This window comes from Cynocephalus volans, chromosome 1, assembly GCF_027409185.1.
Source record: "Cynocephalus volans isolate mCynVol1 chromosome 1, mCynVol1.pri, whole genome shotgun sequence".
Lineage (NCBI taxonomy): Eukaryota > Metazoa > Chordata > Mammalia > Dermoptera > Cynocephalidae > Cynocephalus > Cynocephalus volans.
The window spans coordinates 176042724-176057110 of record NC_084460.1 but is presented as its reverse complement, the minus strand read 5'-3'; the positions used below and the strand labels follow the sequence as shown (position 1 = coordinate 176057110).

At 35.7% G+C, this 14387-nt stretch overlaps 1 protein-coding gene across 2 annotated transcripts in view; it reads right to left on the bottom strand.

The window, feature by feature from the left end:
* Positions 1–1142: 1142 nt before the first annotated feature.
* Positions 1143–14387, bottom strand: part of USP16 (ubiquitin specific peptidase 16) — a 28721-nt gene continuing 15476 nt past the window's right edge. For both annotated transcript variants that reach the window (XM_063088175.1, XM_063088182.1), the window contains exons 9-18: positions 14082–14169; positions 12975–13053; positions 11546–11637; positions 11116–11172; positions 10033–10209; positions 7515–8178; positions 6285–6379; positions 5272–5358; positions 1494–1650; positions 1143–1388 (exon numbers count right to left, since the gene is read on the bottom strand). In XM_063088175.1, coding sequence (XP_062944245.1) covers positions 1264–1388; positions 1494–1650; positions 5272–5358; positions 6285–6379; positions 7515–8178; positions 10033–10209; positions 11116–11172; positions 11546–11637; positions 12975–13053; positions 14082–14169 — 1621 coding nt within the window. In that variant the 3' untranslated portion in view covers positions 1143–1263. The remainder of the gene's footprint in view (positions 1389–1493; positions 1651–5271; positions 5359–6284; positions 6380–7514; positions 8179–10032; positions 10210–11115; positions 11173–11545; positions 11638–12974; positions 13054–14081; positions 14170–14387) is intronic.

The window sequence follows — 14387 nt, the reverse complement described above, 5'->3', positions numbered from 1 at the left end:
CAGAGAGCAAATGGGCCTAAAGTATTTACTATCTGGCTTTTTAAAGGATAAGTCTGCCAACCCCTGGACTAGACTTCTAGGGTTTTTTTTTTCCCCACAGCTATGGAAATCCTAAACTCAAGGTAACTTGTTTCAATAGCAGTTAATGATTTGTTGAATGGAAGTACAAAGGAGATGCTTACAATACAACTGAAAATATATTTCCTGACATGCAAATTAAGTATCTCACTTTTCATAAAGCAGATCCTATTTCCTTAAGATGAGGAGTTTTGAAAAAGCAAAGAACATTGTAAAAAGTTATGTTATACTGATTTTATAAGATATGTGCTACTAATATGTTTTTGTCATATAAAATCCTTGAACAATACTGTCTGAAATTGCATATTATCTTTGGTATTCTTTCAAAGGAAATCTGGAAGCAATATGGCTGATGGGGTCTTACATGAGCTTGACAGGTTTTGGAATGATACATTTCTCATTAGTGCCATAGCAAGGAGAAGGGTTCATTGTATGTAAAAGAAATCCTAAGACAGAATCTTACAAGGAGTTCAGACAGGCTTAGTGTCCTTAAGCCTCTGGGATGTATGTAACTCAGACACTGGCTGACTTGGGTGAAAAAGTATTTACTAGAAGGAGAGTTCATAGGATTTCTCTGGCATGCTGGCATTAAGGGGGACTTTGTACTCAGAAGTGAGACTGGCTCAGTTTGTGACGTAAGTGTCTACCTTGGGTCAGTTGACCATAGGCACAGAGCAAGTAGAGAGGGAGACCTATACCCGAGCTGAAGCACACTGTGGCAGATGTACATGTTTCTCCCAATTATATACTGCTGCCAACATCTATGCTTATAAAATTACACACCTGTAATGAGGTTTCATTAGTCAATCTGGCACATTTTAAAAAAATAATACCTAGAAGGGTCAGTCAATGCAACTGAAAATCTTCTAAGCAATAAAACAAGTTTTTGGGGTAAGTCACTTTATTGATGTGTTGCGACCCACCACCCAGACATATTAAGCACAGAGGACTTAAGTAAGTCAGAATTTCCTTTCCAGAAACTGGAAGCAGCAATAAAAACCACTATGACAATACAAAATCATCGTAAATTTTTAGGTATTTTTCCCTTCAATAAATAAACATGATTTCTTCTGGCATGTGTTTAATGTTAAGTGAACATGATTTATAGTTAGTCTACTTTTTTATTGTTATTACAGCCATTAAAAAAACCATAAATGTTTCCAGAGAAAGGACTTTTTGATATGGTTACAGTATTCTCTCATAAAATAGGAGGTATGCTTGTGAGTTTAGTACTTTAGTTGTAGGCACAGCTTGCACATGTGTATCGCTGATGTGAAACCACTGCCCTTTGGTTGATTCCATTTCAAAATCTGTCAAGAGGAAATGTAAAATTAAATATAAATGGAAAGATTCAAGTCCACTACTTTGTGGTTGTGCCATAATCTGAATGCCTAAATTTTCCCAAGACATCTTACCTTGTGGAATATCTCCGTGAAGAACAAGATTAGAGAGATGACTGTTCGCAGTTCTTGCCTTGGCATAGGCAGTGTAATGCCCTGACCTCATAGTTCCACTATGTTCAACGACTCCATATAAGGAATAGAGTACCCTTGTATGTTCTTCAGCAACATTCTTTAAAAATGAATAGAATCCAAAAGTTAGTCCCATTTATATAGATGTCAAGACAGATATACACAATTTATAGAAAGGGTCTTTAACCTTTACTTTGAGGGTGCAGAAAGTTGCCACTGCCATTTCCCTGCTGGAAAAACCATAAACCAAAGGCCCCTTGATGTAATGAGTTATCTGGCCCGGATACTAAATAACTGAACTCAACTGGCCAGAGTTTCTTTAGGAGCCCTAGGATAATCCCCAAATACCTTGACCCTGGCTATCACCCTGATCTCTACCCAAATGTAAGCCCTTAACAGGAAGAGGATAGCATTTAGGTTGAAAGAAACCCCTTTCATTTTCAAATGCCCCTAAGGAGTCAGTCAGAAGCACAGTCAACCTCTTCCAAGTGCTCACTTTCCCCACCCAGAGTCGAGGCTGCTTATTCTTTTAAAACCCCATGTACCGCAGGGTTAGCAACAGGGACAGGCATTCTCTGAGCCAGGGGCCACTTTCAGACAACTACAGCATTTATATTCTTTTGCGAAAAGTCCCGAACAAGCATCACTGCCCTTTAATAGTACTGTCCCTACTCGTCTCTAACCTACACCTGCACATTCACTGAAGAACTTTATACTTCTCTACCTCAAGTCCCATCAGCTTCCTCAGAGATTAGTGTCCACCAATGACCCTCACAGGATTTTCACTGCCATTCTATTTTAGCCAACCACGACTACATTCTGGGCTTGGTCATCACTCAGAACTGTTCAACCTCAGAAATCTAATTTTCTTTTTTTTGCTGTGGGAGGGGGAGCACAGTAGGCCAGCACAAGGATCAAACCCTGGACCTTGGTGTTACCAGCACATGCTCTTACTAACTGAGCTAATGGGCCAACCCCTGGAAATATAATTTTATAGTCTCACAATTCTTCCATTCTTTCAACTCTCACCTCACCTATTCTGTACCTCTAACTAACAGGATCATCCAGTCAGTCATTTATTCCTGTCCTATGAAGACTCTTCTGGCATATGCGGTCTAGACCTTCACTATTCCAAATGAGGTCCATGGAACAGCACCATCAGCATCACCTGAGTTTATTAGAACAGATCTTAGACCCCACCCCAGACGGAGACAATCAGTTTGTGGGTCTAATTCCCAGGTGACTCAGGCATATTAAAGTTTGGGAACTTGGATCACATGTATCATGGTTAAAAATAATCTCCTCTCTTCACACCCACCAACAACCTTGCCACCACATCCAATTCATCACAAAACCCCACCCTGAATCCTACAATATATCTTGCCCATCCACAAACCCAGACAGCTGCTATTGCTAGAAAACAAAATTATAAGACCTACTTCATCAGGTCCTGGATGTGACTATAATCTTGAAACTTGTCCTTAATTAGCTGCCTCTTCCATGGATGCTCTTCACAGCAACTGTACCAAACTCTGACCACTCTCTTTTGGCCACTCCTTATCCCCTAACCCTTTACTCTCTCTCACTGACCTGACTTCCCACTTCAGGAAAACTGAGACACAACCCACCCAACTACAAGCTGCCCATTCTCATGAAAATGATATATCCCCTCCCTTTTATCCAAAGACCATACTCCAACTTAGCGTCTTCAGCCTGGCCCTTCTGGCCTCCTCCAGGATCTTGCTCAATCAATTTTCTCTTTTCTGTACTTTTAACTTGTAAATTTTCCTCTGGGCCTACAAACCTACTTAAGTCTACTACACTTAAAAAAATCTTCATTGATTCACTACTTTATCTTTTTAACAAAGCCTCTAACGTATCTACATACTTTATTTCCACAACCCACCTAAGTTCCCAACACTATTCTTGAAAAACAAGGGCTGGCCGGTTAGCTCACTTGGTTAGAACATGGTGCTGATAACGGCAAGGTCATGCGTTCAGATTTCCATACCAGACAGCCACCAAAATAAATAAGTAAATAAATCACCATACCCTCTGCCACTTAGTCCTTTCCTTGAAAGCTGAACACAGGGCAAGGCATTTTAAGCAAAAGATGGATTCCTGATGATCTTGTACTCAAAACTAATCTAACCAAAAGTATTTCCTTTTACCAGCTAAAGTAACTTGGCCCTATGGTGATAACATAAAAATAATTAAAATTTACCCACCAGCTCTGAAATTATACCTTTCTTGGACAATTTTAAATTGGGAGGGAGGAAGGGGGAATTCCCGCCATTTCAAATGTTACACATAAAAAGTAAGACTTTATTAACATGCTTATATTAAAGTTTTGGAATATGAATATTGTACAACACAGCTTCTCGGATTCTACATATTCTTCTTCAACATGTAGATTCTTTGAAATCCTCTGTATTGTCCTCCCCTTCTACCTTTGCCTCTTCCATTCAGATGCTCACCAGAGTCCTGTCCATGCCATCTCTTCTCTTTCTCTCCCAGGCACAAGGGATCCCATCCTCCCATAGTTTTAACCACCACCTACATATTGATTTCCAAATCCTTATCTCCAGCCCTAACATCTCAGCTCTGGGCCTCAGACATGTATATCCAAATGCTTCTAGACTAAGCACATGAATATATCAAAGATACCTGACATTCAATGTATCCAAAACCAAACTCATTATCCTTTCTCCACCTTCCAACCTGCTCTTCTCCCTGTATTTCCTACCTCAGTTTATGGCACTCCGATCTGCCTGGTCACTCAAGCCAAGCCCCAGAAGTCATGTCAACTCCTCTTTCTGTGCCACCCTCAGCATCCACTTAAAGCCCTCTGCCTCACCTTCCAATGCTAATCCACCATAAGTCTGGTTAACTTTACCTCCTGCAATATTCCTTCAATCTCCCCTTCTCCTGCCCAACTTTAAGCCCTCATCATCTATTGGCTGAATTAATTCAACAGCCTCCTAATTCGCTGCCCTGCCTCTAGTCTTCCCCTGCCTAAAATCCAATCTCCATACTTCAACAGGTAATCTACGTAAAATACAGATCTGTGTCACTTCATTACTTTAAACTCTCCGGTGGCTCCCCACTGCATACTTACTAAGCCCAAAAGTTCCTCACCATGACACACCTGCAAGGTCTCATTCCCATCTCACTTCTCTGGCTTCATTTCCTATCTTTCCCTGCACCTTGTACTGTAAGCTCTAGAACTGCTAATATTATAAGTCCCTGGCACACGTCATCCTATTTTACACTGCTATGCTTTTTGCTCCTGCTGTTCTTTCTGCCTGGAAAACTCATTTGATCTTGATTCATCATACTAATATTTACTCTTTCTTTAAGCATTAGTTGAAGCATAGTCCCTGAACCACCAAATGCTGGGTTAAGTGCATACCACCTCTGTGCTGTATGTATCAATCTTCCTGAGATTATCCATTAATGCATCTGCTCACCTTTAGTTTTGTGCCCTCAGCTCCCAAGACAATGTCTGCCAAAATAATGGGGGCTCAAAATAATGTTGAACTGAAATAACCTAATTTTCAAAATGATTCATCACAGATCTTGAAATTATAAAGATACAATGATTAAAGACCCACTCTACTCAATAATTCATATCAACTTCATACTTATGTGTGTTGCTGTTGGAATAGCAAGCTATGATTTGCCTTTAAATGATTTTCCTAAAAAGACAACTTTCACCTACCTTACATTTAAGGGTACAAAAAGGAGCCAAATCTAAGATTTCTGGAAACTTTATGTGTTTGTTAACTTTGCGTAGGTTAAACCCAGCCTGAAAAAGAAGGATAACAGATTGAGTTATACACATAAAGTAAACTGTAGTCCCCTCTGATGCCCAAAAGAACACCAACATCCATCCGTAGTTCAGTCTTAGGAGACTATTCTTTCTGACCAGTAACTCATTCCAAGTTGGTTTATTATTGCTAAGTGCACACATACCACAAACACAAATATACACACACACATCCCATCACATTAAGAAAGGTGTTCCCATGAAAAAATGTCCAGTGTTTCTGCTTTAGCCATCCAGAAAAAACAGATTAGACCAGAGGTTTCCAGTGCTTCAAACTCACCAACAGCAGAATACTTTTTTGTGAAACACCCAGTCTCAGCCTCGTGCTTTAACCAAGCTTAGTGAATTAATAAAAACCCACCCAATTAGTCAAGCCTATACCAACCATGAGAGGAAAAATGTTCTGAAGATTCTGAAGGGACTTATGGAATTTGAAACGGAATTTGAAAACTTTCAAGACTACTGCTTATAGCAAAAGTCTTCCAGAAAAGAAGTGGTCACCGAAATGATGAAAATCCAAGGTATGATACAATGTTTTTTTATCAAGAGTCAGCAAAAATAAGATACCACACACAAAACAGAAAAACATCACTGTGAGATATAAGTAGTAAACTGGTCTTTTCTTGTTTTTTAAACCTGAAATTAAGGTTAGAGTAAGATGCGACTCTTATGAAAAAGAGCAACACAAGTTACAGTAAATTTGAGGAAGGATTGAGTCTAAATTTCTCCTCCACTTTGACATGCATCTTTGACTTGCCCATACATATTTTTTTTACTTTCCTACTTCTTTGAAGTTAGAAATAAGAAATAATAGAAAAACCAAAGAAACACAGTAATATGTTGCGACAGTAACAAATAAAATAGGTGTTACATATTTAAAATAAATTTTGGGTTACAAGGAGTACCTGCTGAAATCTCTTTAAATGAAGTGTGAGAACAGGAGGAGCAAGAGAAATTAGCATCTGCTTTTTGGCATTGGTGTAAACATGCTTCCTTTCACCTAAAGAAAGGAAGAAATTTTAGCAGTGTAAAAATTGTTTTAGCCCTCTGAAGTATTCAGATTTGCTACAAAATCGTTTCAAACATCTAAAGCAAAGATCAGTAAACTTTTTCTGTGAAGGACCAGAACGTAATAAATATTTTTGGCTTTGCAGACTAAGAGGCAAAATCAATGATATTTTATAGGTATTTATATGAGAGAGAAAACTGTCCACAAATTTTTACTGATGAAATCAAAATATTATGATAATAATTGAGTACAACTGCACTCTATTAAAGAGAAGAATGGAATTATTTTGGGGACATAACATTTTGGTCAACTGGGGTTTACAGTTAGTGTTCTCTATCATCAAATAATTTGCAAATGTTCATCTATAAAAATAATTTTTTTTAGCTCAGAGACCATAAAAAAACAGGCAGAAGGTCAAATGTGGCCTATGGACCTTAGCTTGCCAGTGCCTGCTCTAAAGCAAATAGAAGTGCTACAAAATCAACACAATTTACTTTTTGTATCTACATTTTATATACAAAGATAGAATTTTAAAGCATTTCAACAATTCTAGTAAAAATCCTTAGATAACCACAGCCCCTTCCTATCCCACTTACCTAAACTCAAAAAAGCGGGGGAGGGGAGAAGGGAATTGTCAGTAACTTTCTGTTCCATATTTGGGAACTGTCAGTATCTTTCTGTTCCATGTTTGAGGGAGATGACAAGAAAGCTCTGTCCTCCCAGTACCTTGCACTGGGCATGTCACATTTGTACACTGATGAATTCAAGTGTGGCTTCCTGGGTACAAGGGAGGCAAGGGCCGTCACAAATGCTGACAGGGAACTGAGGATGCAAATAGCCACTGTCAGGATGCTGTGGTGACAGCATTCCAGTGGGATGATTTACCCACAAGGAGAGGTGTCAGAGAGCAAACTGTCCCGCTTTAACTCTTGCTGAAATGTCACAGAGTACTAGCCACTTCAATAAAGTTCTGCTTCTTCCATCCTTCTGTTAAATATTTACATAGAAGAGGGTACTTATTCACGCCATCAAAATCCTGATACAATTACAATAGGAGTACTCTACCTACGCAGTGCAAAATGTGCCCCTGAATATTATTTTACTTATAGTGAGAGACTCTAAATACCTTTTATGTTTGCCTTTGGTCCATTATACTGTCTCCGTGTGCATACATCACAAAGCAATTTATTAGTATCTCGAAGTTTCTCATTACGGGTGAACTGATATAAACAATATTGGATTGAACACTCTTCGGTATTGAAAGCTTCCCTGTTTGCAAGAGTACAGAAAGCAGTTTCTGGATCTTCATTTACAACCTCATACACCTTTGTTCCAGGAGTATGACTGTTATCCAGAATCTCTATGTTTATTTCATCAGGTTGAAGGGCGGCATTCAAATTAAGGTTTTTGAAACCACTGGAAATGTCCACTTCTCCATTGCTCCCTTCCTTTAGGTAGATATCATTTAAATTCCTAATACATTCAGGGGGAGAAGATGCCAAAACCTCCATATCATTATTCATGCTGACATCCCTCATATCTACTTCCTCTGTGGATTTCTGATCGTCAGTTACATTTTCTATCATTTTTTCTTGGCCATTCAAATCTTTCTTATTAACACAAAATTCTTTATGTGTAACTTCCTCTTGTAAAATGTGGTTCGATTTAATATCCACCTCTCCGTGAAATGACAGTTCAGCTTCACATTCATTATCTTCAGGATGGTCAGTGGTACAGATATCATTTAAATGAAGAACTTTTCCTTGAATTTTTTGTTGCCTTCGTTGGTTCTGTGTAAAAAGAATAAAACATTAAAAAAGAAGGAAGGAAGGAAAGAAGGAGAAAAGGAAAGAGGGGAAGAAAGAAAGAAGGAAGGAAAGGTACACATGTATTACATCAAGTTTTGCTGCTTATCAATTAAAAATAAATAATTTTGTAAGGAAGAATTCACTCTCAGAATCTGATCCTGAAAGATCACAGATCAAGGTATGAAGCAAAGTTCTTTAAATGAAATCAGGAATACACTATCACCAATCATCAAAAAATTATGCTACTGGGGAAATAAAAATACACAAGACATGTTCTCTGTTCTAAGAGAAGTGATTAGACAGAGTAAAAAGACTGCTAAACCCAAGAAGCCAAGTTTTAAACTACGTAGTGAGTCTGACTACATACACAACAAAAAGAGATGTATCCATGTGAAGTATAACTATTGGGCCAAATTTTCACTGAGGAGATAAAAAAACAAATGAAAACTCAAGGATACGTAAGTTTAGGACTGCTTTGGTCAGAAAAATGGATGAAAGCATTCTAGGGAAAAAATGACCACAAATTAGTAAGGAAGCAAGGAAACCACATGCACGGAGGACAATATAGAACCTTTCCCCTAAAATCACCTTTTTTGACACTTGCAGCCTATTTCCAAGTAGAAGGGGGGTGGGGGGAGATACTTCATCAAGATTCCTCTTACTGGAATGCCTAAAGATCAAATGGGTTAGCATTTTTGGTTGTAACTGAAAGAAAAGTCCCTGTTAGGCTAATCTGTAAAGCCAGAAGGATGAAAAGGCAAAATACAAGGCACAGGACACAAACATTTTCTGATTGTTTCAGTAAAAATAAATAACACACAAACGAAAAATGAGGAAAAGATAAAAGCAAATACTTAAACAAAAAGGAAACACAAATGGCTCTGAAACATGAAAATATGCTTAATCCAATTTATATTTAAATAAATACAAAAATAAACTGCACTGAGATAATATCTTCCATCTATTAGACTAGCAGAAACCTGGAAGTTTGATAACACACTGCTTGCTGCCAAGGATCAGGAGAAACAGGAAATCTCATATATTGCTGATGTGAATATAAATTGGTACAACCTCTGTGGAGGGCAATTAGGTAGTATCTATCAGAACTACAAATGCAATCCTTCTCAAAATTTACCCTACAGACGATATATGTACAGGGTTATTCACTGCAGCATTGGCCCCTACAGCACAAGACTAGAAACAACCTAAATCAATAGAGAAATGGTTAAATGAACTATGGTACATCCACAAAACAGAATACTCTGCAGCTGCAAAAAAAAGAATGAGAAGCTTTGCATTCTGAAATGGAGAGGTCTCCAAGAATCTCATTAAATATAAACAAACAAAAAACAAGGTCCAGAATGGTGTACATACTAAAAAATGGGGAAGAAAAAAGCAAGACTGCATATTTGCATTTCCTCATTTTCCAAAAGAAACTCCAAAAGAATACATAGGAAACTAATGAAAGTGGTTATCTATGTCATAAAAGAACAGTGGTGGGAGGGTGACTTTTATTGTATAACTTGATATATTTTTAAATTTGTGAATGCCAATGTATTAACCACTCAAAAAATTAAGTTAAAAGTGAACTAAACTTACTAGAAATAGTTGTCACGAGTAATGCAGAATTAACAAAAAAAGAAGCACAACCTTTTCTTCACATGTACTTAAAGCAATTTCCCTGAAGAGAATACCAAACGAGCTAATTCGGCAAACTGCCAAATGAAATGTTGTATATTAAATAATAGACCTGTCTACCAATGTCATTCAGACTATAACCTCAATAGTTCAAAGTATAAAAGTAGAAAAGCATAATTTTCCTCATTAATCACCCACCTTGGCTTGCTTTTTGGCTTGCTTCTTTGCTTTCTTCTGCAAGTGCTTACTCGTTCCTGAAGGAATATCATTTCTGTCTTTTATGTAACTGTCGTTATCCTTTTCTTCCTCACTGTCTTTATCTTCATCCTCCATTGTCTTTTTCAGATTTTTATCATTTACATTTTTCTTACCACTCTTAAAATATGGAGAGATTATGGGTCAAAAACAAAATTTTACAACAACCATTTGGTGAAAAGAAAATTCGTGTTACCTAAATATTTTTCTATTCCTATTTTATGCTAGTTTTATTTTCTACAGTATTTGAAAATATCTCTAGGACAAAATTAATTCATCTCATACAGCAGAAAGCAATCTTCATATGCTGAGAAAACAAGCAAACAAAACAGCAAAAAGGCAACTTCACATGCAAGTGTAATAGAAAAGAATTTAATGAATTTTATTAGATACATGCTGTATCATGCTGTAAATATGTCCATATCTAAATGTACTTTGTGTTTGTAAGTGATTTATGTATTACACCACAGGTATCCCTTTTTATTCTTTTCTTTCTTTGCATGTAAATGACAGTTTTAAAGAAAGAAAAAATAAAGTCAAGTTTGGTGAGACTTTACTCACTAAATAATAGGCCAAGGTCCTAATTCATATGAAGTTGAATAATGACTTAATCAATATTTATAACAAGTTATCTTTTTTCCTGCTACTACTTAGAAGGAATCAAATTAATATGGCTTAAAACCGAGGTAATACTCTCTATTTAACATTTATATACTTAAGACTGCAAGGGATTTGTGGTTAGTCTAAAATAATGAAAATAAATTATAATTTTAATGAAGAAAATACTTGCCCATATGTAAACCAATCAATTATCTATAAAGAATTCTGAGTACATCATTCTCTTTTCAAAAGAAGTATTTACCCTATTCTTTATTCAAATTCTAAAAATTACTCTATCTCAAACAGGTTAAGAAAAATTTCCCCATGAGCCAATAATGTACAAACTCAAAAAAGGAGACAAGGCCTCTTCCCCCATAAAATCTAACAGAGGGAAAAAAAATCTACTTTAATAAAATAAACTCTTACCTGATCATCTAAAACAGGGAGAGACAAATCAAGGAAAGATTCATGAACCAAGGAGACCTTAAACCAACCAAAAAAGAAAATGTAAAAGGAAGGAAAGATTCCAATTAAACATTACACAGTAAGATCCTTTCTGCCCTGGAGGTGGGGGAATGGGGTAGGTTTTAAAATAAACAAAGGCTTAAGAAAATGTCAAATGAAAAATTACTCGATGTTGAAGACTCTGGGTTAGGAGAAATATATTAAAATGTTAAACTAGCTTCTTCAAGATTTAAGGAGTGCTGACATTTCCAATAAAGAACCATACACATCTGGATAGTTCAACAAAGAATAATCTATGAAGATAGGCATTTCTGTTTTTGAAAGAAACAACTGATAAGCTGTACTCTATGAATATTAATGAATAAATCCAGCCCACACTATATCTACTTACAGTTCTACATTCATCACACATGATTGTACTAGTTAGTTCACCACCAAAGATGCGGTCCACAAAACTTGGTATTGATTTTTTCTTTTCATAATCTATAAAGGAAAAAAAATTTACCAATTACCTTTATATAATTAATTGAATAAGAAAAGTTAAAACTTACTTACCTAACGCTAAAATTTTACTTTTAATTTCCTATTTCATAGACTTTTTTCTCTAATGTTAGAGAAATTTCATATTTTCCATAATTTTATTCTTATGCTACAGAAGTTAGCAGCATATACCCTACCTCTGAGCATAACACAAGTTAACATATTCCTTTATTAATAAGAAAAAAGTGTTGTTATCCAAGATCTAGTCAATGGGAAATAAATTCTGCAAGTCAGTGAGACATTCTGTAGATCAGTATCTCCATCAGTAAAATTAGCAGATTGAACTAGGCTGAAAGATATTCTAGCTCCCTAGTTCTAGCTCTAACATTCTAACATTCAGTACTGAAAAAAGATATGGTGGTAGCGAACTTGGAGAGAAAAATGCATGTAACTTGCTTTGTGAACTCCTATTAAAAAAAAAAAAAACCTCAAGAAAATGTTTCAGACACAATCCTTTTATTTGTCCATGTTCCCAGAAACAATCTTGATAAGTTTAATATAAGGTGACATAATTTGACTACCTGGTCACCCAATTTTCCTTATACATGAAATTTATAAACATTATTCAAATGATATGTGTCCACTTATGCAGAAACATGCTTTTATGATGGACAGTACCAGTAGGCATGATTCTTTTGTTACCAGCTAAAGGGCACCAAGGAGGCAAAGAGTTGCTATGAGTTGATTCAAACCTGTGCTTTACCAAATACAGTAACCCTTAGTCACTTGTGACCATTTGAATTTAATTAAAGTTAAATAAAAATAAAAATTTAGTTCCTCAGTTTCACCAGTCACATTTCAAGAGCTTGAGAGCTACAGGTGGCTAGTGGCTTCCACACAAGACAGCACAGATAGAGAAGAGTTCATTACCACAGGAAGTTCTACTGCACAGACATGTCCTAAATCTTTACATGTCATACAACAATAAGAATTAAGTTGTCTCCATGATTATTAAACCAGTTACTGACAACTCACACTAACAAGTGTAATTCACATATTACTGCTAATTACAACTTTAAGCTTTTGAAAAATAAAAATGTGATGTCATCTTAGCTCTATTTTTATAAATTTCACTGTAATAATGCATAAAAATAGACCACAAGTTACAATTCTCTAAAATATTCACTTTTGAAGTACAGAACAATTTTTAAAAAATCAATGGTGACATAGAGAAATTATTTTTTAATAACCATAGATTTGAGATACATGTGCCAGAAATCTTGTCCCAAGGTACAAAGGAATTCAACTATAGTGCTTTAGTTCAGAAAGTCAGACATTACCTTTAACTTTATTTTTTAGTTCTTCATCCAATTTTTCAGTAGAATTACCAAATGCTTTAAGAATTCCTTTACTCACTCTCTAAAAGTAATAAAATGGATATATATATACTATTAAATTTTTAATTTTATAATTATTTTCCTTAGAAAATATGTAATCAAGTCAAGAAAGTGATCAAGATCTAGCTCCCCAGATTTACTGAAGTAAAAAGAAATATTTCCAAGATCAAATTTTCAAAATTAATGCAAGGAGCTAAAAAGAATTATGCCTATAAAGCAATCAGTAACCCCTGAATAAAGGTACTGTCTTATCACTTCAACATTTTAAATCTTTTCAAACCAAAGCTTTTTAGAACATGTCTACTTCCTTTGGAAAGACACTGAAATATTTTGTCTTGGAAGCAGAGTGGTTATGTGAGAGCTGGACAGCACTCAAAGCCCAGCTGCATCATTAATGGGTGACCTTGAACTAGGTACTACACCCTAGCTTCAGAATCTACGGAGTGAGAAAGTAATAACAGCATCTACCTTGTAGAATGGTGTAAGAACTAAGTAAGGTAATTCATATAAAACACTGCAAACAGCATCCGGCATAAGTAAGTGCAAAATAAATATTAGTTATCACTATTATTACTATTATTAATTACATTCACATCCCCAAATACATTATTTTACATCCTTGCAATTAACAAAAATCTTAAAATGTAACAAATGTTCCCTGACTCTTACAAAATGACAATACTTCCTACATTCAAAAAACTGTGTTAAATCACACTCACAATGAAATTAATGTAACTGGGAATTGTTCTGGAAGAAACATTTTCCAATATTCTGCAGCTTTCCTAATACAGGCTAATATAACAGAACATTTAAAGAACAATAATGCTGTAAACATTATGTAAACTAAAGCCCATGAAAAAGAAAATTATTTTTAAGTCTCTTGATTCATTCTAATGATGAAAACACACTAGTTGAAAAAGCTGGTAGAAAAAAATTTAAAATTACAACGGCCTCGTTAGCTTTCATTGCTTTAATAACACTTAAGATGTCAAGTGACAGACAAGTTCATGAATATGAGATTAGAAAACATGATGGTCATAATATGCTAACATGGTGTTCTTCTGCTCTCATCCCATCCAATAAATAGCGAAGCAGCTCCTGGCTGTCTTGCTGCTGATAGCCTTTAAACCGCACTGCTCTACAGAAAAACAAAAACAAAACCAAAGAAAAGAAAAGCAATTATGAGTCTACTAAAATATAGAGCCATTTTTACAAAATCTTAGAATCATATCTTGAATATTAGCATGTTCTAATCTCTCAAAATTTCTATTTAGTCCAATAACACCCTCGGTAGATTTAATTATCATGTAAAGTACATTTTTTTAATCCAAAAGAAATAAACTATGCTTTTTTATA